The sequence below is a fragment of the Heloderma suspectum genome, chromosome 1 (assembly GCF_057233095.1).
Source record: "Heloderma suspectum isolate Gila_16-S chromosome 1, 16-S_ref, whole genome shotgun sequence".
NCBI lineage: Eukaryota > Metazoa > Chordata > Lepidosauria > Squamata > Helodermatidae > Heloderma > Heloderma suspectum.
This window is the reverse complement of record NC_139458.1, coordinates 289,145,276-289,169,198: the sequence shown is the minus strand read 5'-3', so window position 1 is coordinate 289,169,198 and position 23,923 is coordinate 289,145,276. Positions and strand designations below refer to the sequence as shown.

Genomic DNA, 23,923 nt, shown 5'->3' with positions numbered 1-23,923 from the left:
CATAGCACGCCAGGCCTTCCTGTCCTGCGCTCTCTCCCGGAGCATGCTCAAGTCCATATTCATTGTGTCGGTGATGCTATCTAGCCATCTCATCCTCTGCCGTCCCCTTCTCCTTTTGCCTTCAGTCTTTACCAGCATCAGGGTCTTTTCCAGAGAGGTTTGTCTTCGCATCAGGTGGCCAAAATATTTGAGCTTCAGCTTCAGTATCTGTCCTTCCAATGAGCAGTCAGGATTGATTTCCTTTAGGATGGACTGATTTGACCTCCTTGCAGTCCAGGGGACTCGTAAGAGTCTTCTCCAGCACCACAGTTCGAAAGCATCAATTCTTCGGCACTCAGCCTTTCTTATAGTCCAGCTCTCACAGCCATACGTTGCTACTGGGAAAACCATAGCTTTGATTAGACAGACCTTTGCTTAGACAGTCACTTTGATTAGACAGACCTTTGATTAGACAGACAGTCACTGCTTTCATTTCTTCCCCTTCTATATGCCAGGAAGTGATGGGGCCAGATGCCATAATCTTCGTTTTTTTAATGTTGAGTTTCAAACCAGCTTTTGCACTCTCCACTTTCACCCTCAACAAGAGGCTCTTGAGATCCTCTTCGCTTTCTGCCATTAGGGTGGTATCGTCTGCATATCGGAGGTTGTTGATAATTCTCCCGGCAATCTTAATTCCGACCTGTGATTCATCCAACCCGGCGTTTCTCATGATGTTCTCTGCATATAAATTAAATAAGCAGGGTGACAATATGCAGCCTTGTCCTACTCCTTCCCCAATTTTGAACCAATCGGTTGTTCCATGTCTGGTTCTTACTGTTGCTTCTTGACCCTCGTACAGGTTTCTCAGGAGACAGGTAAGGTGGTCTGGTACTCCCATCTCTTTAAGAATTTGCCACAGTTAGTTGTGATCGGCGCAGAGGGGCCGATAAAAACAACAAAGGAGCTGAGCACAGCAGTCCACTCTGCAAAGGAACAAAAGTCCCATCCATAACGAAAGGAGGTCCCTGGATGAAGGGTCCCAGTTCCATCCTCTGGGCAATGCAGCCAACAGAGTGCCACCAGTCCCTAAGCTCAGCCCTCCAAGAGCAAAAGAAGTGGCTGCGGGGGGAGGGGCTCTCACTGCAACTGCGAGCACCAGTGCAACAGGAGGATATTCTGCATCCTTTGAGGGAGGACCGAGTCCCAAAGGCGGGCGGGCGGGCAGCCTGCCTGACTTAGCCTCACCATCCCCAGTCACCCCCTTGCTCACCTCCACAGCCTCAGTCATATTCCCTCTGTATGCACATGGGAATTGACATAATAACATCTTCGTTATTTTATTTGTTGTTGATTTGTATTTGTATTTTTTCCCTCGAATTTGGCGCCCTGCTTAACTTGGTGCCCTAAGCGACCGCCTAGTTTGCCTATATGGACGGGCCACCTCTGTTGCTATTTACTGTTTGATTGTCTCTCCTCTCCAATCGGCTGCTTTTCCTTACTAGTGGCACCAGTGTTAAATACCCTTTCCCAAAAATATGTTTAACATAAGTAGTGAGGCACTAAATACATGTGAGAGGGGAGCTAGCCACACCGTGAGGGTCTAGAGGCACACTTGTCTTCATTAATGCTTGACATATTAGAGCTTGTTTCAGCCATGCCATTGAAAACGTGTTCTGGAGGCCGCATCTTCCCTGAAACCTGGTTCAAGGTATGTCGTGGAAAGTCCATTTATCCCCATAAAGGTGGATGGAGCAAAGTGAGATCAGCACTGCTTCCCCCTCTCCTCCCCACTAGAAGCATCATTCACCACCATCCCAGGTTCTCATTAAGGTCATGTTTTTCATTCTCAGCTTAGATAAAACTATTTCTCGTAGCAAAAGTGGTGAACCTTTTTCTCCACTTGCAGCATCTGTCCTCATGCATACCTTTAAGTAGATAGTGCTACCTGTGCTTAAGAGTTCTATATTTGGGGGGAGGGTGTTAACAGGATACAGCAGTCCTGCAGTTTCTTGAGCTCATACCAAGAGTTGACAGAAATTTTCCTTCCATTAACTGCATTGTAGTACTTTCTCAACATTTCCGTTTATCGCCACCTTTTTTGGGTGGGGGTGGGTGGGCCAGGATTTCCTACTGCTTTTAGAAGGTCCAAATAAATAGTTTTTAACCTTTGATGTAAAACAAATACAACAAAAACAATACACTAAGAACATGTGAAACAATAAAAATCTGCCAAAGAATGCCAAGAAACTGCAGAAAAAAAGGTGAGAGATACCGTGGAGCCAAGAGATGTTGTAGCATATGGACTGGTTTGAATCTTAACTTGGGCAAGCCACTCTCAGCCTGAGCCAGCTACCTAGCTACAATACAGGGATAATAATACTGACTTTCCTTACAGGTTTCTGCAAGAATTATTATAAGATCATGTATGTGAAGTGCTTTTCATCATTACAGCTCTAAATAGCTTGGGAGCAGAGTATCTGAAAGACTGCCTGCTTTCAGAGTTGGCTTTTTAATACTTGTGTTAGAGGCTGTGACAAACTCCTGTATTCCGACATAGCTCAACAAGCCTGGAATTTCATGCCTTTGCAGTGAACCCTGAAGAAATTGCTAGAGGTTGATAATTTCATCACAACGAATACTGCATCTAGTTGGAACCCACCAATTATTTTGACATGTAAGTTCAGAGTTGCTAGGGGGGTGGATCTAGCCACTGAATAATTTTCTGATTGGGTGGTTAGAAACAGAGCTTCTCTGACCACTGGACAAAAAGGAACAATCCATCTGCACAAAGGGGGATGGGCTTTTCCTTTACTCAGATTCCCATAAATATATGACTTCACTGTCAGCCTGGGCCTTCCTGGAAACATATTATTAGGAGCCCAAAGATGTTTTCTGTCAAACCACCCTCTCTGCAAAGAAGTCTGCATATGCTCTGAAAGCAAATATTCTACTGAAGTAGGTAATGTGTAACTAGTTAAGTCAATATCAGTTTGGAATTGTGCGATGGTTGCCTTCCCTTGTTCTTCCCTCCCCTGACCCCAATATATTTCTTTTTTAATGGGTTGGATCTAGATTGTTTTCCCACCCCATTCCAGAGGGTTCCCCAGGAGGGAGACAGATGTGGCGGTGTGTGTGTGGGGGAGATGGACATGGCCAGGGCAGTGGTGGGGAGACAGATGCAATAGCGACAATGGCGGGCGGTGTGTGTGCTTTCCTGCCTCAGGCAGCAGGAGATCTTGTGACACTGGGGTCCTCCAGTCCTCTAGAGCAGATTTTCAGGAGCATGGGGAGCTGGAGGAAAATTAACAAAAAATGACTCCTTCCCCATTCCATCAGCAGGCTTCTCCACTGGACCACAAGCCTTCCATGGGTAGGAGGCGGCCTTCCATCTGCAGGAGGCATGTTCTGGATCCAAACCTGTGGGTAGTATCCAACGTTGTCCTGGCATTAGCGCTAATGATGTTGCGCTAGCAAAAACCAGTGGTTTTACAATGCAATTAGTGCAATGGGAAAGAGTGGCAATTTGCTGCCAAAATCTGGCAGCAAAAAGGGGGCGCTTTTTCTTCAAAACAAAAGCTCCCTTTTTTGTTGATGCATCACTGAATTTTGGTGGCAAAATTGCCACTTTTCCTGTTGCACTAATTATGTTACACAAATGGATACTACTGGACATTTGGCTGCATTGCTTTAACGGAATTTCTTACTAAAACCTTCCCCACATGCAAGACTGCAGTTCAGCTACCCCTTGTGTTCTTACAGTCAGGGCCAGAAATATTGGAACAAGGATAACTGTTTGGCAGTTGGCCTCTGTACACCACCACATTGAAGTTGAAAGGAAACACACCCAGATGGGAGTGAAGTCAGGACTTCCAGCTGTAATTCAAGGGCTTTGACAAAAGTGGGGCACTAACTCTTCAGGAAGTGCAGCCGGTGGCATACACACACACACCCATCATTGGTGGCTCATAAGTAATGGAACAAACCAACATCATTTCAAACTTAAGGGTTGCCTTTAATACCTGGATGAAAATCTTTTGCAGTCAATGACTGCCTGAAGTCTGGAACCCATGGACATGACCAAATGCTGCATTTCCTCCCTTGAGATGCTTTGCCAGGACTTTACTGCAGCTGCCTTCAGCTGCTGGTTTGTGGGTCTTTCTGCCTTCAGTCTGGTCTTCAGTAAGTGAAAAGCATGCTCTATTGGGTGGAGATCAGGTGACTGACTTGGCCATTGAAGAACATCCCACTTCTTTGCCTGGAGAAATTCTTGGGTAGCTTTTGCTGTATGTTTTGGGTCATTATCCATCTGCAATATGAAGCGGCGTCCTCTCAGTTTGGCAGCATTTGGCTGAATCTGAGCAGAAAGTATAGCCCTATACACTTCAGAATTCATCCTGCTGCTTTCATCAGCAGTCAGGTCATCAATAAACACCAGTGACCCAGTTCCATTGGCAGCCATACATGCCCATGCCATAACACTGCCTCCACCATGTTTGACAGATGATGTGGTATGCTTTGGATCAGGAGCTGTTCCTTTCCTTCTCCATACTTTTCTCTTCCCATCATTCTGGTACAGGTTAATCTTGGCCTCATCAGTCCAAAGAATCTTATTCCAGAACTAGGCAGGCTTTTTTAGGTGTTTGCTGGCAAAGGCTAATCTGGCCTTTCAGTTCTTGAGCATTACCAGTGGTTTGCACTTTGTTGTGAAGCCTCTGTATTTACATTCATAAAGCCGTCTCTTGACTGTAGATGTTGACAATGACATGCCTACCTCCTCAAGAGCGTTCTTGACCTGGCTAGATGTTGTGAAAGGGTTCCTCTTCACCATGAGCAGAATTCTGCTGTCATCCCCTGTAGTTGTCTTCCGTGGTCTTCCAGGCCTTTTGCTGTTGCCGAGCTTGCCAGTTAAATCCTTCTTTTTCAGGATGTTCGAAACTGTTGTGTTGGCCACTCCCACTGTTTTTGCTATCTCTCTGATGGGTTTGTTTCCTCAGCCTAATGATGGCCTCCTTCACTCACATGGACACGTCTTTGGACCTCATGTTGGGAGTTCCAGTGAACAGCCACCAAATGCAAATGTAACACTCAGAACCACTTCCAGGCCTTTTATCTGCTTGATTGGTCATGGGGTACCCAGGAAACAGGCCACACCTGGCCATGCAGCTGCTTGTCAGCCATTCTTTCCATTACTTATGAGCCACCAACGATGGGTGTGTGTGTATGCCACTGGCTGTATTTCCTGGATGGTTAGTGCCCCACTTTTGTCAAAGCCCTTGAATTACAGCTGGAAGTCCTGACTTCGCTCCCATCTGGGTGTGTTTCCTTTCAACTTCGATGTGGTGGTGTCCAGAGGCCAACTGCCAAAAGAGTTATCCTTGTTCCATTATTTCTGGATGACCGCAGAGTTCTGTTCATGGTGAAGAGGAATCCTTTCCCAACATCTAGCCAGGTCAAGAACACTCTTGAGGAGGTAGGCATGTCATTGTCATCATCTACAGTCAAGAGACGGCTTTATGAATGTAAATACAGAGGCCTCACAACAAGGTGCAAACCACTGACAACACTCAAGGACAGGCCAGATTAGCCTTTGCCAGCAAACACCTTAAAAAGCCTGCCCAGTTCTGGAATAAGATTCTTTGGACTGATGAAACCAAGATTAACCTGTACCAGAATGATGGGAAGAGAAAAGTATGGAGAAGGAAAGGAACAGCTCATGATCCAAAGCATACCACATCATCTGTCAAACATGGTGGAGGCAGTGTTATGGCATGGGCAAGTATGGCTGCCAATGGAGCCGGGTCACTGGTGTTTATTGATGACCTGACTGCTGATGAAAGCAGCAGGATGAATTCTGAAGTGCATAGGGCTATACTTTCTGCTCAGATTCAGCCGAATGCTGCCAAACTGAGAGGACACCGCTTCATATTGCAGATGGATAATGACCCAAAACATACAGCAAAAGCTACCTAAGAGTTTCTCCAGGCGAAGAAGTGGGATGTTCTTCAGTGACCAAGTCAATCACCTGAAGTAGGCCTTGCTTTGATACATTTGGTGAACTACTTTATTGTGTTTTTCTAGTGGCAAAAATAGAGTGATCTTTCTCTTATCTATTCTTCACAGTGACAGACTACTATTGATAAACCACTGTACATTAGTGTCATACAACACACAACCTTAATCATGATCACTATATCTAGAGTGCTGTAGATGCTGGAAATGGAGGCACACAATACATGAAGTACATCTGTTGTAACTGGGGGCAGTATCCTATGCTGCTGGCGCACCTCTGCCAGTTCTGTTGTTCCAGCAGGACCTACCATTTCCTAAAGCAACCCCAGAAATGACCAGAAACACTCATTTCTGGGATCGGACAGGTTAGCGGAGCTCTGACATGCCCTGTTCCGGAAACTAGTGTTTCTGCACATTTCTGTTTTTTTCAGGATCTGCTACCTTTTTGTTGAACTAGCTGTAGGTCCCGTTCACACATGGGGCAGCATAACATACCTCCCTGTCATACTTTTGGAGACAGAGATGCAGCCATATTTCATAAAGGCAGCCATATTTATCTATAGCAGCCTTCCCCAACTTTGCCCTCTAGACATATTGGACTACAACCCTCACAATGCCCCAGCCAGCATAGGTGGCTGGGGGTTATGGGAGTTGTAGTCCAACACATCTGGAGGGCACCAGGTTGGGGAAGGCTGATCTATAACAATGACAGGACAGGATTCTTTTATAGAGTAGAATATGGCACATAGATAAAAGTAGGAACTGACATAATAAACACACCAGTTTTTACCTTTTAACCCATTTCTGTTTTCTTAAGTCACTACAGAGCATATTATAGAGCTATCTCATCTCAACAAGTATAGCCAATTCTAGTTTCTAATCGATCCTTAAGAATGTATGTTTCCATTTCCAGCTTTGTATATACAAACCTGAGGGAATTAGTGCTGTAAAATGCATCACCCAAATTAAAATAAGTCAATAGCCTTTTGGCAAATTGAGCAAAATGTTCAGCCATGGTTTCAGACTTGTTTTTAAAAACTTTACTCAGAAAGAACTGAATGTGAGTATAAAACGGCACTGTAAGACTTCTGTAAGAGTCCTTGTAGTTACTGGAAGTCTCTCTATAAATAAGCATTTGAAGAGGACAGAAGACTTTCCTTCTATGAAAGAATGTTGTGACCTCACAGTTATGTAAACTTAACCATAGTTGGAAGGATTAGAAGAACATGTATGTCAAGACAATATTCACTCACTAATGGATTTCATTATGACTTTTAAAGGTCTGATTCTCCCATGCTCAGCCCCTTTTTTCTCTATATACCTCTGGAAGGTTTGAGTTACATTACTTACTACAAAGGCTAAAGTTTCATTCAAACTGAAGTGTATTCTAAAATTAAGTCTGCAGTCTTATGCACGCTTACTTGGGGAGTATGTTATACTGAACTCAGTGGCGTATACTAACGTATGTAGAAGTGGTCATAACATATAGCCATGATCTTATTGAGGCTACAAAAGACCTTGCAGACTGATGTCACATCCCTATCTCACGGTGAGGAAAAAACATCTGAAGTTGATTCTACTTCCCAAATTATTTTTATTTGCAAACTTACCTCTTGAAGCTGAAGCTGCTTCAAAATGGCAGAAAAAATGTTTATGTATCTGGGATGGGAAACCTCCAAGATTAACAAAAACATTAAGCATAACTTTGAAGGGGTGTAGGACTACATAAAATAAAACTACACTATGCAACTAGGCTTGCATTGCTGCTCACTGGAAATCTTTAAGAACTATTTTGGATGGACATGTTTTTAACTAAACCCATGTATCAAGATGTAAGGAAACAATATACAGATAGAGTTATGGAGAAATGGAGTCTATATATAAACATTGGAACTAATTTTGTGATATCTAACCATGCAATTTCTTTTCTCTTATTCAACTCCTTGAAAATATTCTAATATTTTTATTTAACTTAATATTTTGTTGTGTTAGTACTTGTGTATTTATGTTGGTACTTACCAATAATATCTTTGTATTTGTTGTCTTTTTCAAAATTTTAATAATAGTTTAAAAAACTTTAAAATAAAAAGGTACCTCCAATTAATCAAACAGAAGTTTGTTTAAAAATTGTATTTAATGCATTTACAAAACAAATGGCAGGTACCACTTTAGAAGCGACATTCCCCCTTCTCACCCGCAGGAGGGGAATAAAACCTCTAAGGGTCGGGGAACTGGTGTGGAGCAGAGGATTAGATCCTCTTTCTCACAGTCCAAATATCCTCTTGCAGCTCCCTACCCTAAACACTCAGGAAAAAAAATGAGGAATTCTTATAACTCTCATATAACACGGAGTTTAACTCAAAGATGGAGCCAGATGCAATCTGTATGATTATTTTTTAAGAAAGAGAAGCAGTAAAGCTTTTCCTGAACTGTACCATATTATGTGCAGAAGGAGAGTTGCATATGTTCAATTGCTCCCCAGAGGATAAAATTTCCTGCTGACAGAAAACTAGCATGACAATACCCTAAATTTTCCTCAGACATACTAGTTTTCTATGTGGAGTTTTTGTTCATCACTTCAGAGAAGCCAGGGATGCTCTTTAAGTGGCGTTATAGTCAGATGTTAACAGAAAATATTCTGGCCAGGGTCATTTTGCTGGGATTATGCCGGAGGCAGTTTGGCAGGATTTATAAGGCACCCTCTCCCTTAGGGAGGATTCCCATTCAGTTATATCCACATAGCTAAAAGCAAATCCATGTGGATACTGTTACAGCAGAATGGTGGTGCTAACAAACTAATAGAATTAGGGCGGGGGGAAGAGCAGAAATTATATCATGCTGCAGGTAGAATATGGGAGGGAAAAAAGCAGAACAGAATCGGTTTATAAAATGTGGGGGGAACCCCATGATACTAGACACTCTTAGAAACATATGGTATCTCATTCAGAAAAAAATGGCATGCAGCCGAAGTAGGGTTTAGATTTCTATTTATAGGGAACCATGCTTTTATGAGGTGGGACGGATGGTTCTTGCCATTGTGTTTACTTGGATTGCCTTCAAGTAATGTTAAAGATGCCCAGGAAAGTGTTTGGGTACTTGTATATGAAGTATAAAAAGTATGTACATGTACTAAATCTTTGAAATGAAGAATACAGAAAGCAAACTGGCAGCAACTAAGCAGCCAAGATACTTGAGTCCACTGGAAAGCAACACAGCTTATGAACAGACAGAGGCATAATCCAAGCACAGATGAAAAAAGATAGTTTGAAACCATTTCAAGTCAGCCACAGACAAGTATGTTCTCTTCTTGGGAGATGGCCAGTACCAGTTCCTTCTCTCCTGTATCACTTTTATAATAACTGTATTATTATGGTGCATCAGAATCCTACATATGTGTGCTCAGAAGTAGACATGTGGAACCAGTTACCGGGGGGGGGGGGGTGCTCTCCCTCACTGGAAGTCTTCAAGCAGAGGTTCAACAGCCAGCTTTGAGGATGCTCTAACAGGGGTTTGAAACCAGATGGCTTACAAAGCCCCCTCTACCTCTCTGATTCTATAACTACTTAGATATATTTTTAATATGTTCAGCGGTATATATATAAATCTAATCAATAATAATTCTATTTATGCTCAGTGGGGCTTACTCCCTGGTAAGTGTTCATAGGATTGCAACTTCACTGCTTCAGGTCAAGAATCCCAGCACCAGGAAGGGAATAATGGCTTTGAAAAGGGCACATATGTAGAACCTAATTACTAGTGGCATTAGTCAACCACTATGTTGACATCTAGCTCCACGATTAGACTACTGCAACATGCTCTATGCACATGGTTCAGAAGCTGCAGCTAAGGTGCTTACTGGGACACCCAGCTATGCTCACATAACACCTGTATTAAAAGAACTGCACTGGCTACCTATTAGCTACTGAGCCATGCACAAGGATATGCTGTTGTCATACAAAACCTAAAGAACTTAGGACCAGGGTACCTAGCAGACCGCCTTTGGTTATATGTACCCAGGCAACCTTTCAGATCATCAGAGGCGGCCTTACTGGTCCTTCCGAAACTAACAGAGTGTTACCACGCAGTACCCCAACGGTGGGCCTTCTTGTTAGAGGCACCCATCCTTTAGAAAATCCTCCCTTGTGCAGTCCAGGAAGCAAAAAAATGTAGCACCTTTTAAACACCTCCTTCAAATGCACCTATTCACCCAGACTTTCCCTGGGCTGCAATTAAATTAATTGAAATTTTCAATGTTTTTAATATTGTATTTAAATGTGATTTTAATATTTATTGTGAACTGCTGAGGGATTTTATATTTAGCAGTATATAGCTGTCACAAATCAATCAATAAAATCTGGAGCAGTTATTTTTTGTTTCCATACATAGCATTTCTCTATATCTACACACCAACAGTGAATTAGTATTTATCTATACTTGCTATTTGATTATGAAGATGGCAAGCCACATTGAAACCTAAATTTCAGCATCACAAAGATTTTGTCTACACATTTTTGAAGCCAAGCTGAGTTAGGTTCAAAGCAGTTTATTGCTGTGGGATTAGTGTTGAATATGTGAATGGGATGTTGCAAGGACCATAACACTTCTCGTGTTCTGCATTAGAAATGGTTTGAGCGATGTATGGACGCAGGTGGCCAGGCCAGTGGTGTGTCTAATGCTGAGGGCAGGGATGGAGATACTCACACAACATGCTAACCCACACTCAGTGGTTCATTGTGGGTTGCTTGAACTGTGGGTTAGTGTGTTGTCTGAACTCAGGACATCTTCTGCAGGGTGGCTTGTTAACCCCCCTGAACAACCCAACAAACCATAGGCTCTCAAGGTGGCTTCTTTGAGAAAAATAAGCCACACTGCATGGTTAACAAGCCACCCTGCGGATGTTCAGACAACACACCAACCCTCAGTTCAACAAACAACCCATGGTTCAACAACAACCCACACTGAACCAGTGTTGGTTAGTGTGCTGTGTGAACACCCCCAATGACTAGGGAATGGGGTGTAATGCATGAAGGGGCTGTGGTACCAAACATTTATGAAAAGTGAGTTGCATGTGAGTTTAGTAAACACTGCAAGAACTTTTTTAAATATGATTTGACTGTCATACTACTGACTACTGAACAAAACCTTCACCACTCCTACTAAAACAATTAGTCTGTCTCCTTAGCCTGTGTGCAGTTATTCATATGAGATCCATATGCCCAGGTTGCAGTACAAATTCATAAGACGGGGACAAGTTTGGGAGCTGCTCCTTCATCTCCCCTTAGCTAAGAGTTCTGATGTTGCACATGAAACAAAAGGTAGGATAAGGGTCCCCGGCCACCCAATTCTCCTGAGAATATGGAAGAAGGCAGCAGCAGGACACCCTTCTCCTTTGACTGCTCTTTTGAAAAACTATATTTTTATTTTGTCTTGCATTAAAACCTAATTACATTTTTTAAAGAGTGAGCACTCCTGTTTAAATATCAAGTGCACCTGAGTTCTTCCTACAGAACAGAGATTGTATGCACATAGACAGTTTTACATAATATGCACAGATTAATGGAGTACATGCCCACCTCTGACACACACCCACACACTGACCTGGTTTACATGCAATGACCAACCATGGGTTACTTAAGTCACAGTTGGTCATTACATGCAAACCATGGTTGGTTGAGGCCACACAGGAGAGAGCATGCTGCCTCTTGCCCACCACTTCACATCCGGTTTAGAAAACAACCTAGGAATACCCCTGTTCCAGAGTTGTTCAGCATGAAGTGCAAACTTGGAACTCTGGGTTGTTGAGAGGGAAACAATCCTGAGTTTCAGGTTCACACATCGTATCACACAACCCAGGAATGGAGGGTGTTCCTGGGTTGTTTTCTAAACTGGATGTGAAGCAGAAAAGGTGAGCAGGCAGGAGGCAGCAAACTATCTCGCTCGCTCCTGCATGGCCCTGACAACCCATGGATTGTCATTACGTGCAAACCAGGATCATAGTCTCAGGGGTACCCAATACCTTTTCCTGTTCTGAACTCTAAACAACCACAAACACATACACACACACATCCATGGCAGGCTGAGGAATCCTGGAAAAAGAAGGAGCATACTATTAGTTTGCCAATATTAATAAAAACAGATCAGGAAAAAAGAGCCAATACTCTGATTTATGAAGGAGGCTGCATACAATAAACTTCCTAGCAGAGTTGCAATGCTGGGACAAAAGTTGAGAAGGCTGGAAGCCTAGTAATCAGTTGGGTCTTAATGCTGCCTGCAGCTCATTTAGCCCTAGTAAACAAAACAAAAAAAAGAGGCCATAGCTCACTACAGAGGGATGTAAAGATGGAAGAAGGGAAAGCTGTCTATCAGGGATAGTGGATGCCCCTCCTTCCACACCAATACCCCTGAAAAGTGATCCTTATCAACCCAAGAGCTGGTCAAGGCTCATTAGGCCACTTTCAACCTCAGAGAGAGGCAGGCAGGCCTGTGAAAGAAGTTCCTATGGTCTCCCCAAATACATGTCCAAGTTTCCCACTAGGCTGTGCCACCTGGTTACAGGCTTCTTTTTCCCCTTAAACATGCAGCCTAGAAAACTCAATAAACAGCTAGCGCCTTTGTAGAGAATATTCTCCTTCCAAGAGCAGTTAACACTCTTTTCTCAAAGCTTCTTGATATTTGTATTATATTTATGGATTGACATATATGCAGTTTTATGCCAATAGAATGGCTAAGCAGCTTTAACGCAAAATTAGTCACTTCAAAACACATCTTAAGGAGGCCGATAGTGGAATCAGAGGTTTAAAATCAACACTTCCTCCATTCCACTCCTCTATGCATAGTGAAAATAACTAGAGAAACTGAGTCATCAATTTGTATGCCTTTCAAGCAGCATTTGGCTGAAATGAGGACATAATACAAAAATTGTTGACATTTTAATTATGCTCAAATATAGAATTCTGCTCTGAGAAATAGCCACAATAAATTAACCATGTAGGAACGTAGAAAGGTCATGCCTTTCTGTAGTTACACTATTCAGATGATGACAAAAAGAGGGGGAAATAAATCATTGGATTATTAAGACAGAAAACAAAATATAGACATAGCCCAGTCAATTTGTCATTGCATTCATTCTCAAAATAAAATATACATAAGAACAAATATACAGGCAACAGGAAATAACTAGACCTTAGTCACTCAGTTTTAGTTCATGAGTCACAGTGAAGCCACCTCATGAGTTTACCTCTACACTGTAAACTTCAGGATTAGTGCCTAATCTTCTCTTTATGAACTAATCAACAAAGACAAGATGGTCCCAGAAAATCTGGATTTAATACTCATTCCAATTGCAATGGTTGTACTAGAAATACACACGCAACAGGTTAGCAGTGCTTCCAAAAGAGGTACATTAAAATTCAAAAAGGAAAGCAAAGTTATAAAAAAGAGAGAAAGACAGGATAAATCATAAGGTAAGCCTAGTTTGCAGACTAGGTAGAAGAAACAAAAGCCATCCTGTGGCTCAGTGGAACTGCCATATCCTTGAGCTTTAAGTATACTTTAACGTACCACTTTCATATACCATTATTGCTTGAGCAACGAAGTATGCTGATTGAAATCCAGTGTACAGTTAAGTGCGCTTGAGTTCCACTGCAGCTTATTGTACTTAAGTGTTGCTGATATAACTCAGGTCTTTCAAGTGCCATTGAGACCTTGAAATATTAACCAGCATTTTTTTAATCTTTATAAAATGATGAACACATTTCAGTTACTCGGAAGCAGTTTGGATGTTTTGCTGCACTAATCTTAAGAATCTTCATATTTCCTCAAGGCTTCGTCTGATTGCTTCTTGAAATTCTGCATCTTCCTCTGCACCTGCATAAAAACTTCAGAATTTGAAACTGCAGCAGCAAGTAATAGTTACACAGTTAGTTTGGATACTGACTCAGGTGAGAGTTTTGGCTTCCCAATTAGTGCCTTGTTAAACAAAACACCAAAAAACACCCCACCAACCTTTAAGTGCCAGGTGAATACCACTGTTGAATACTTGTGAGAGATACAACAAGAGTCCTTGTGTTTATATGCTTGCAGGATTAACAGACCACCTTCCTACTATGAAACCAAGTAGGTCTTGGTCCTGGGCTGTAATCCTGTCTCTGGCATGATCTGACTAGGTGGCCTTGAATATGGCCTTAGACCGAGTCAAACCATTACTCCATCTAGCTCAATATTGTGTACACTGATTGGCAGCAACCGTCCACAGTTCCATCCCTACCTGGAGATGCTACGAATTGAACCCAAGGTCTTCTGCATGAAAAACATGCGCTCTACCACTGAGTTGTGGCCTTTCCCTAAAGCAAGTCACTACTTTTTTGTGCTGGTGCATACAACTGGCAGTTCCCACATGATAGTCTTTGGAGGCATGCGTGGGGGCTGTACACATGGTTGTCATGATGTGTGTCATCACAGCAGCTCTAAAAAGAACAGCTGCAATAACACAAATTGTGGAGGCCGTACAAGCACAGCCCATACACAAAGGGGCTGGTTCATACAACCATTGCCTCCATGTGATCCTGAAATGAATCACAAGCCTGCCAACAGCCCCGCTCACCCAGGGAAACTGATGTGCAAGTGCCAGAGTGTATGGACTAGTCCTCAGATTCGGATCGCCAGACTGTAAGTAAAGGAAATCTATAACAAGGATTTAAAGTAGCTGCCTCATGATCAGTGGTTCAGTTAAGGCAACTACCATTTTGTGGATAGTCTCCTTTTTTCTCCGGCTATTTTCCGGAGTGTGTTTTTTTCTCTCCACAGTGCACTTATTGCTCAGGAATATACCTCCATAGTGAAAAACGTGTTCTAGATTATTCCACATTTGGTAATATTATCAAACCCTTCTATAGCCACTTTGTCTTTTTGAATAAGCAGCCTGCATGTAAATTAAGACATACCCTTTTGGTCCTTTGTTTCTTCCAAAAACGGCTGCATTGCCACTGGAGTATCTTCCTCTTCACTTTCTGTAAACAGACACAAATTTAACTATGCAGTACTCTGGCACTCATAACTAGCTTTCCTCTTTTGAACTTTTTTGACTGTTAACAATTGGCTGCCACATCTTATTGTACCTCCATTCAAAAGACAATACCCTCAAACAGAAAGCAACACCAACACAGCTAACCCATCTCACACGGTGGCTATGAAGATAAACAGGGTGGAGGCAGGGGAGAGAAAAACCACGTATGCTCCCCTGAGCTCAGGAGGCAAATGTGACACCCAGGAATGAGCCTCCATTTAAGGAAACTGGGGTTTTATTTCCATTAGCCAGGTCTGTTTTGAAAGGCATCCTTAAACCCTTGATTTCCATGTAGGAACGAGCATAGAATCTAATCACACATGGTCAATTGCATGTCCATGTATTTTACTGCGCGTTCACGCAGTGAGAAGACGAGACTTGCATATGCTTTTCACATTGTTACATATAACAACTGCACAGGATGTGACCAACTCAAAAGCTTTTCAACAGGGATTTTTTTTTTTTTTTTTTACAATGTACCAAACAGGACTCTGAATCATCTAAATTTCAGTTCTAGATAATATGGATTACATAAGTAGGGTTAGGCATATTCTGTGATCCCCTAGGGAGTTGAACTGAACTTGAACCCAAAAGTAGGTTTAGAAGAGACTTCTTGTTCTTTTTAGTGAACCAGAAGTGAACCCAAATCTCAACTCTCCTGAGGCCCCATTCAGACATTTCCTTCTCAGCATGGGAAGGAGTTATGGACCCACTTCGGACATAGCAGCTTTCGGCAGCAATCCATGGGTTAATTAACCGGCTGTTTTATTTTTTTACTGTGTTGTTCACCACTCCGAAATCTTCTGATGTGGAGCGGTGTGTGTGTGTGTGTATATATATATATATATATATATATATGTGTGTGTGTGTGTGTGTATATATATATATATATATATATTTATACACACACACACACACCGCTCCACATCAGAAGATTTCGGAGTGGTGAACAACACAGTAAAAGACAGACAGACTGACTAACTAAACTAACTAACCTAACGAAACTAACTAACCTAATGAAACTAACTAACCTAACAAAACTAACTAATCTAACCCACCCACCCAAGAATTGCGGGGACATGCATGCTTCCAGCAACAACCTACGAATGTGGCATTCATAGGTTGTTTCCATAACGTCCAAACCTGGGCACTTGGGGTTGTTTACGCGTTAAACAACCCCAAGTTAACCCACAGTTCGCTTCTGGGTTAACTTGGGGTTGTTTTAACCCATGAATAACGTAAGTGCCCAGGTTTGGATGTCATGAAGCAAACTATGAATGTCGCATTTGTAGGTTGTTGCTTGAAACTGGAAGTGGCTTGCCTCCCCACAATTTGTTAATTAACCAACAAATTGTTGCCAAAAGCCATAATTGCAGCCGAACAGGGCCATTCTGTAGCAGCTCCCATGCAGAAATGGTAACTTAAGAGGGAGCTGTTAGTTGTCTTGAATCTCTAACAAGTCCTCCAAGACAAAACTGGTTCAAAATAATAGTTTCAATAATCAGGTGAACCAGAGGTTATGCTGATTGGTGAGCAAGTGCGTGCCTTAGCTCCAGATCTGAAGAGATATAAGAGCAATTAAGAATCTAGAGAGGGGCAAGAAGAAGAAATGGGAGGGAGAATTTTGGGACGGGTAGTTCTATCTCTTGAATTTACCTTGATCTCAGGGACAATCTGCTTCTAAGAGGAATCTGAATGAAATTTTCGCTAATTTCTAAAACATTATACGCCAAATTGTGAACTGTAAGTGTGCCTAGCTTTTTAAATTAGAGATGTTGGAGCTTTGAGGAAGAGCTCTGGGCTATTCCTCAAAGTGTACAAACATACTGCACACTTCAAGGATTCTTTCATTTTCTATTTTGTAGTTGCTAGGCCCATGTTGCAGAGCTTCTGCAGTATACAGCAGGACTGGGCAGGGCAGACTTTAGTGAAAAACAAAAGCGGATCCGAGAAGTCTCGCATCCCAAGGTCTACCCAGTCCGAGCCAGGTGCAAAATAGTGGCTCTGGAAGGTGGAAATAGAATAGAGGAAAAAAGGTGCCTCTGAGTACATGCTCAGCCCAGGAACTTGTTTTTAGTACCAGAACTGGAGCTTGTACACAAATCCTTTCTCACATGTATCTACTCCAAGCTTTCTTGATTTAAGCACTTTAACTTAGGGTGGAGAAAAAGGCCTTTTGTCGTCACTATTGTTAAACCATCAGGAGCTGGAAACCCTTGTTAATCTAATACAAATCACCCAGAGATATACCAGTAAATCCTGATCTACTTTCTCCCCACCGTATAGAGAATCAACTAGTTTGTTAAAACTGTGTCAAAAATGGCCACTACAGTATTTGATTGGAAATTACTTGTTCAATAAATGGAAATATTTTAATTGCATCAGTTTCTTTTACCAGGTGACACATGCTTAGCATAGAGATACCTTTGGCTGTATCTGAAATGCTGTTTAATAAGGCACACATTATACTGGCATCAATCTTATGAGGATCTAGAATGCGGGTTGCCCTCTGAGTCATCTTCAGCTGGTCCTCCAGCTCTAGAAAGCTTTTGTCTCCAGAAAGAATAGTGAAAGGAATATGCTTCGGAAGGTGTTCATCCAGACGGCCCACCTATGAAACGGAATAAAATTAGAAGTCTGTAATTAACATGAAGACATTTGGCATAAAAATCCCTAGTAAAAGATACTTCACAAGTTGGAAGGGTGGAAGTGCCTTGAATGTCATGTAGCCCAGTCTTTTGCATTGCAATAGGATTCTCAATGTATACCAGAAGTTGACAGCCAGACTGAGCAAGCTGGAAAGAACAACAGGCTGACCCCTGCTCCACGCCTCCATCTTTATATGCTACTACAACTTTAAGAAGCTTTTAGGCACGTGCACATTTTAAAAGTGACAACCTGTGTCATAAAAGGAAGGTCAGAAAACAATTTAGGTTAGAATTTCTCAAGTCTCATGATCGGCCTAAACTCTATTCCCATCGAAGTAAAAGTGCACCAGAGGAAAAACAGGCAGGAATGTTTTTCAAAACATCACCCATAATGAAAATTAAAGACTAGAGGCCCCAATCATCCCCTATTCATCTTATCAACACCGAAGCCTGAAAACGTACGTGCACACAGATTGCAAAGTCAGCAGCCTCTCTCCTTGTACTACAGCGTGGATGGAGGAAGAAACACCCAATCTTGTTAAGGTAATTAAAAATCTTGCAATTTACAGGTGGCTTCCAGTTGTTGTGCCCACCTAAGCAAAGAAACAAAAAGGCAGCTATTGTTAGAAACTTCACTTAAACGCTGCCAGTGCAAGTTTTGAGGGGGAAAAGCTAAGTGTTCTGAAAGCAATACAAAAAATGATATACATTTTTGGAAAGCATCTAATCTAAGTTGCGTATGGCTGATATATGCAATGAATTATACACGCCCAACTCTAAGCTCTCAGTAGAGCATCGAATCAAAAGAGGAATGCTGGAGAACTTTGCAACTACTATATTCATCAGGAATAGCCAACTCGTAACCTGCAGATTGTGTTCAGCAGCTTTAACTGACCCCATCACATTTTTATAAAAGTTGTTTTGTTTTTTAAGATTGTACCCAGTTTCATTCAAAGGAAAATATGTCTTCAGGTTGTAAGGGATAGTCCACCTTAAGTTTCTGACTCTTTTGGTTTTAAACACAATGTTATATCCAAGTACATGTGTTCTGGAGTTTCACTATACAGTAAGGGAGTCCCCCGTCCTGTGTACACACACCCTCTCTCTCTCTCTTGCATGCACGCACACCGCCCCACCTCATAGGAACCTAAGAAGAGCCATGCTGGATCAGAACAAAAATCCATCTAGTCCAGCGTTCTGTTTACACAGTGGCCAACCGGCTGCCTGGGGGAAACCCACAGGTAGGATATGAGTGCAATAGCACCCTCCCACTTGTGTTCCCCAGCAGCTGATGTACACATACATACTACCTCTGATACCAGAGGTAGCATATAGCCATCAGGACTAGTAGCCACCGACAGCCTTATCCTCCATGAATTTGTCTAATCCCCTTTTAAAGCCATCCAAATTGGTAGCCATCACATCTTGAGGAAGTGAATTCCATAGTCTAACTACGCGCTGTGTGAAGACGTACTTCCTTTTATCTGTCCTGAATCTCCCACCAATCAGCTTTATGGGATGACCCCAGGTTCTAGTATTATATGAGAGGGAGAAAAATGTCTTGCTATCCACTTTCTCCACACCATGCATAACTCTATTTACTATTATCCCAGTGCATGACTAATCTAAGAACACTCAAGCCCTACCTACTTATTTCTCCCAGTTATTATTACATGCCCTGAAAAACACAATTTAAGGATGGTAACACCTAGTTAAATTAAATTATGTAGCTTCAGGAGTCAAAAGAGTTCTTCTGAGCAAAACTGACCTAGAACGTAGCCATTTTCTTCTAGTTCTTTTAACTGATCCTTGATAGACTGACCTGGTTTGCATGACATGACAGCCCATTGTGGCTTAATTTGCCTGCGAGGCACCCGTAGTAGCCCAGCTTGCTGTGGCTTGTCACGTTGCATAAACCCAGGTGGCAAGAATTGAAGGGTTAAACCACCCTCAAATAACCCAAATAACTATGGCACAATGCAAGAGCCCTGTAAATTACACTGCGGTGGGCTGTCGTGACGTGCAAACAGGCCCGTTTTCTCAAGCTTGGTGATACACCAAATTCTGCAGCCAGATGCATCTTATTAATAGTTTCAGTTATGATATTTTGCATCAATATTGTTCAATAGCCCCCTTTCTCTGCAGGTTCTCTTCTTCACTGATTTCAGAAATCTTCTATTCAACTCCCTCCCCACACCCAACACCACCACAACGCACGGGCTGTGAACGAGAATTGCGATTCATAGAACACTGGAAAGAAGAAGTTCAGTCCCTTTATACTCTTCTCAAGATAGTGGTCAATATGTTGAAATACATAGGATTACACTCCGTTCCGGTTGGAGCCAATGTCGCCCTTGCAGCATGCCATGGAGCTTCTGTGGGACGCTATTTCAAACAGCTTTTTAAAAGGTTGAAAAACCTTTCCATCTCCCCCCTGGAATGAAAAGGGGGGGGGGCAGGAGCAGCTTTGGATCAAGTTTCAGAAGATTAGCTATCTCTGCGTATTAGCAGGGGGGCTGGACTCTGGAGCTAGTCTGCCAGAGCTTAATCATCGTTCAAAGCTGTTTTGAACCTCCTATCTAAATGGGAGAAAATAGGGCTGATGTGCTCCACTGTAGTTTATGGATTAAGAAACACCAACAACATTTGAGGAATGGATTAAGATATATCAACAATATTCGAGGACCTGCAAGATTTGTTTGAAGAGAAGGATGACTACTTTAAGGTGAAAAAAAGGTTCTCTGCCTACCCCCCCCACACACACCCCTTTCTTGGCAAAGAGACTGGATACTATTCAAAATTCCATCACCACCCTGCAAAGGGCTGTGGATTTAATCAACACTTCTTGGCAAAAAATGGAGGTGAAGATTAATGAGCTGCAAGATCGGGTGGCAGGGAATGAAAAAAACATCACAAGCTTTTTTCAACAATTTCTCTGTCAGAATTTCTCAATTGGAGGCTTCTGTACGCAAAGAAAATGTACGTATCATTGGTATTAAAAAATTATCTACTGATGTAAATTTTTCTACTTTTGTGGATAGGTTCCTGCATGAGATACTCCCTGTGCCATCTGCTTATTCATTTGATACTGAGCAGGCATTCCGTGTGTCAAATGCCAAAGGGACTGGTTATATGGTTATAGTCCAATTTGCAAGAATCTCCACAAAAAATTATATCCTGCGTTTGGCAAGAGAGGGTGGAAACCTTTTTTGGAAACAAGATAAAGTTATGCTATTTCCGGATTACACCAAAGAGGTTGCTGATAAAAGAAGGCAATTTACCAAGGCGAAAAATCTGGCAAAACAAATGAACTTACAGTATCACTTAAAATATCCTGCTACATTTTGCATTTTTTCTGAAGGCCAGATGAAGAAGTTTCTAAATCATGAAATGGCAGAGGTGTGGCTAAATAGAAAATCACATGAGAGTTCTGCTCTACCACCATGAATTGGAATCTACAAACATGTTTTGCTAACTGGCTTTGTTTAGTCTGGAAGATTCAGCCTAGGCCAGAGATAATTGCTCATATATATATCCGTTCTTTTTGTTTATCTTCTCTCATTTTCCCCCCCCTTCTCTTTCTCTTTTTTCTTTAAATCCTTTCTTTTTAAAATGGATATGATATACTGTACTTAAATTTACTGTCTGAGGGTGTATAGAGATGTGCACACTCATTTATATATCTAGTACAAAATATATTAGTGATTGTTGTAAGGTTGATTTTAAGATTTATTATCATACAATATTATAAATTTTATTAGTGATTTGTTAGTATTATTATTAATCCTTTTAAATCTCCTTTTTAATTATTATTATTACTATCATTATTGGTTACTAAGATTTTTGGCTGTTTAAATTGTTAAGCTTTAATATTATATATTAGCTGAAGGGCAATATATGGTTACTAGAAATGAACTCTAGGCCTGCTTCCTTGCTATAAGACTGATGATATGATATTGAAATGTAAGGTTGATTATTTAAACTGTATTGAATTGTAATATTGCCAATGTTATAGGTATAATTTTTAAGTGGAATGGGATTTGAAGTTTCTGTGTAATGGAGTTTAAATTTAATCCTTTTCTTCTTTCTCTTTTTTTTTTCTTTTCCTCCTTCATTACTGCTGTGTCCTCCTAAGAATACTGTATTGTGGAGAAATTGTAGTTATTGATTAGGTGGTTGGTATTGTTTATTTCATTTATAAAGATAAAAAATAGAATAAAAAGTATTCCCCCCCCCCCAAAAAAAGGATTACACTCCACCAAACTAAACGGAATGTATTTCCACATAATGGCTTATAAAAGGTCTTACTGTCCTATGCCCATTTTAGGATTAAAGTGTGACAACTTACACATTTTCACTTTTTCCCCCCTTCAACAACGACAAGACTTAGAAACCTATTTAAAATTGAAGAGGAGATTCTAAGTAGTCCACGAGTCAAGAACTACCAGGTTTTGCCTCAGATGATATATGGCATGAACCGGCCTCAACAGATGCTATTCGGTTCCTAGATGCTCTAGCTCACGTTTTACATCATGGTTGGGGAATCTCTTTCTGCCCAATGCCCAGATTCCATTTCGGAGAAACTCTTGGGGGACACTGCCTACCAGAGGTAAGCAGTGCCGAGGACAAAAGAGGTGGGGCCAGGAATAAAAACTATCAGCATATTTTAGCTCTTATTGCAAGTATCTAAGGGAGCAATCCTATGGCTGCTAGACAGTGGCTAAACGGCCACGGGATACTTCCGCGCTGCCTCGGAGGCAGCATGGAACAGCCCTGTCCTCTACACTCGCAAGAGGAGTGCGGAGTGGCTGAAAACGGGCGTGGCTGGGGGCGTTCCGGGGAGGGTGGAAATGCCCGTACGACACATCCAATGTGTCATGCAGCAGCCTCCTCCCACGCTCCATCCTCCCGCGGCTGGACAGCCACAATCTGCTCTCTACCCAAAAAAGTAGGGCAGGAGAAGCACGGAGGGAACGATACCCTCCGTGCTTCTCCTGCCCTACTTTGCATAGGCAGTCACTTCTGAGTTTGGAGGCAGATGCCTATCTAAATAGGATTGCTCCCTAAGCCTTAGAAGAAGCATTTCAAACCATTTAGAATAGGGAAAAAAACTGCACAAAAGCTGGGAAATCAAAAGATTGGTGCTTGGGGGAAATGGCCTACGGCCAAGGGAAGGGTGTGTGCCCATCTGTGGAACCCTGGAGGATTGGGCCCCCAGCAAGAGGTTCCCCACCCCTGATTTGCATAAAGCAGCAAAGGAAAACACATTCTGAAATGTGGGCAACATCTGACTTTTAATCTCTCTCAGCCCCTACAAAGCTGTCTGTTTATGTGTGACTTTTATTGTTATGCTTGAACTGTTAGTTTCTTTCCTTACCTTGAAAACCCCAGATAAAAGTTCCTTGATTAAGGGTAGCAGGCAACTGATGAAAAAAGCTTCCCCAGTTATCCAAATCCATCATTATAATATGTGTCATGGTGCACAAATAATCAAGATCAGGTAGATCTCCATCATCTAGATTCGGGGGTGGGGAAGAGGGAAGAATAATCAAAATGTATTTGTGTTTCATCAGTTGTAGAAGTCAGTATCGCAGGCAGCTTTCAAAATATAAAATCCCCTTCTTATATTTAATTACTCAATATAATTAAAATTGTAAAAATTCAATATAGCACCTCCTTCAGCAAATTTATAACAACTTCAAGGAACCTTTTCCATTATAAGTTTCTGCTTACTTTCATGTGATGCCAGTTTGGTTTCAGATGGTTATTTGCCAAAAAGGGGACAGTGACTGTAAACAGTGGGGCAAGAATACAGATGAAAAGGGGAAGAGATGATCTTAGGTGCTGAAAAGTGTACTTTTTAACAAAATCATGCCAAGATGGATTAATCTTGGCACGATTTTGCAAATAAATACACTTTTCAACACTTAAACAGTTCACTGCTTCTCAACCCTCCACTCCCAGTATTTTGGTGCAGTTTTCCTCCTTCCTTTCCCCCCTGCTCCAACAATACAGACTCAAAGTGTGTCATTACTCCCACCAACCAAACCAATACTATGGGGTTACATAACACAATTGTCTCAAAAAAGGCCACATATCCATGCAATCAAACAGTTGCTAGCTATCATGTGGAAAGAGAAGAAGGCCATGAGAAGTGGAAAAAGGTAGAGATTTCTTTGCCACGTGTTCCAGATTTTTAGGAAGTAGCTGATTTTGTTTTATA

The 23,923-nt window shown here is 41.8% G+C and overlaps 1 protein-coding gene across 4 annotated transcripts in view; it reads right to left on the bottom strand.

Annotated features, from left to right (window-relative positions):
- Nucleotides 1-12,904: 12,904 nt before the first annotated feature.
- Nucleotides 12,905-23,923, bottom strand: part of ZNF451 (zinc finger protein 451) — a 38,038-nt gene continuing 27,019 nt past the window's right edge. For all 4 annotated transcript variants that reach the window (XM_084826840.1, XM_084826843.1, XM_084826841.1 and 1 more), the window contains exons 11-15: nucleotides 23,078-23,215; nucleotides 18,163-18,293; nucleotides 17,477-17,663; nucleotides 14,931-14,996; nucleotides 12,905-13,854 (exon numbers count right to left, since the gene is read on the bottom strand). In XM_084826840.1, the coding sequence (XP_084682966.1) occupies nucleotides 13,796-13,854; nucleotides 14,931-14,996; nucleotides 17,477-17,663; nucleotides 18,163-18,293; nucleotides 23,078-23,215 (581 nt within the window). In that variant the 3' untranslated portion in view covers nucleotides 12,905-13,795. The remainder of the gene's footprint in view (nucleotides 13,855-14,930; nucleotides 14,997-17,476; nucleotides 17,664-18,162; nucleotides 18,294-23,077; nucleotides 23,216-23,923) is intronic.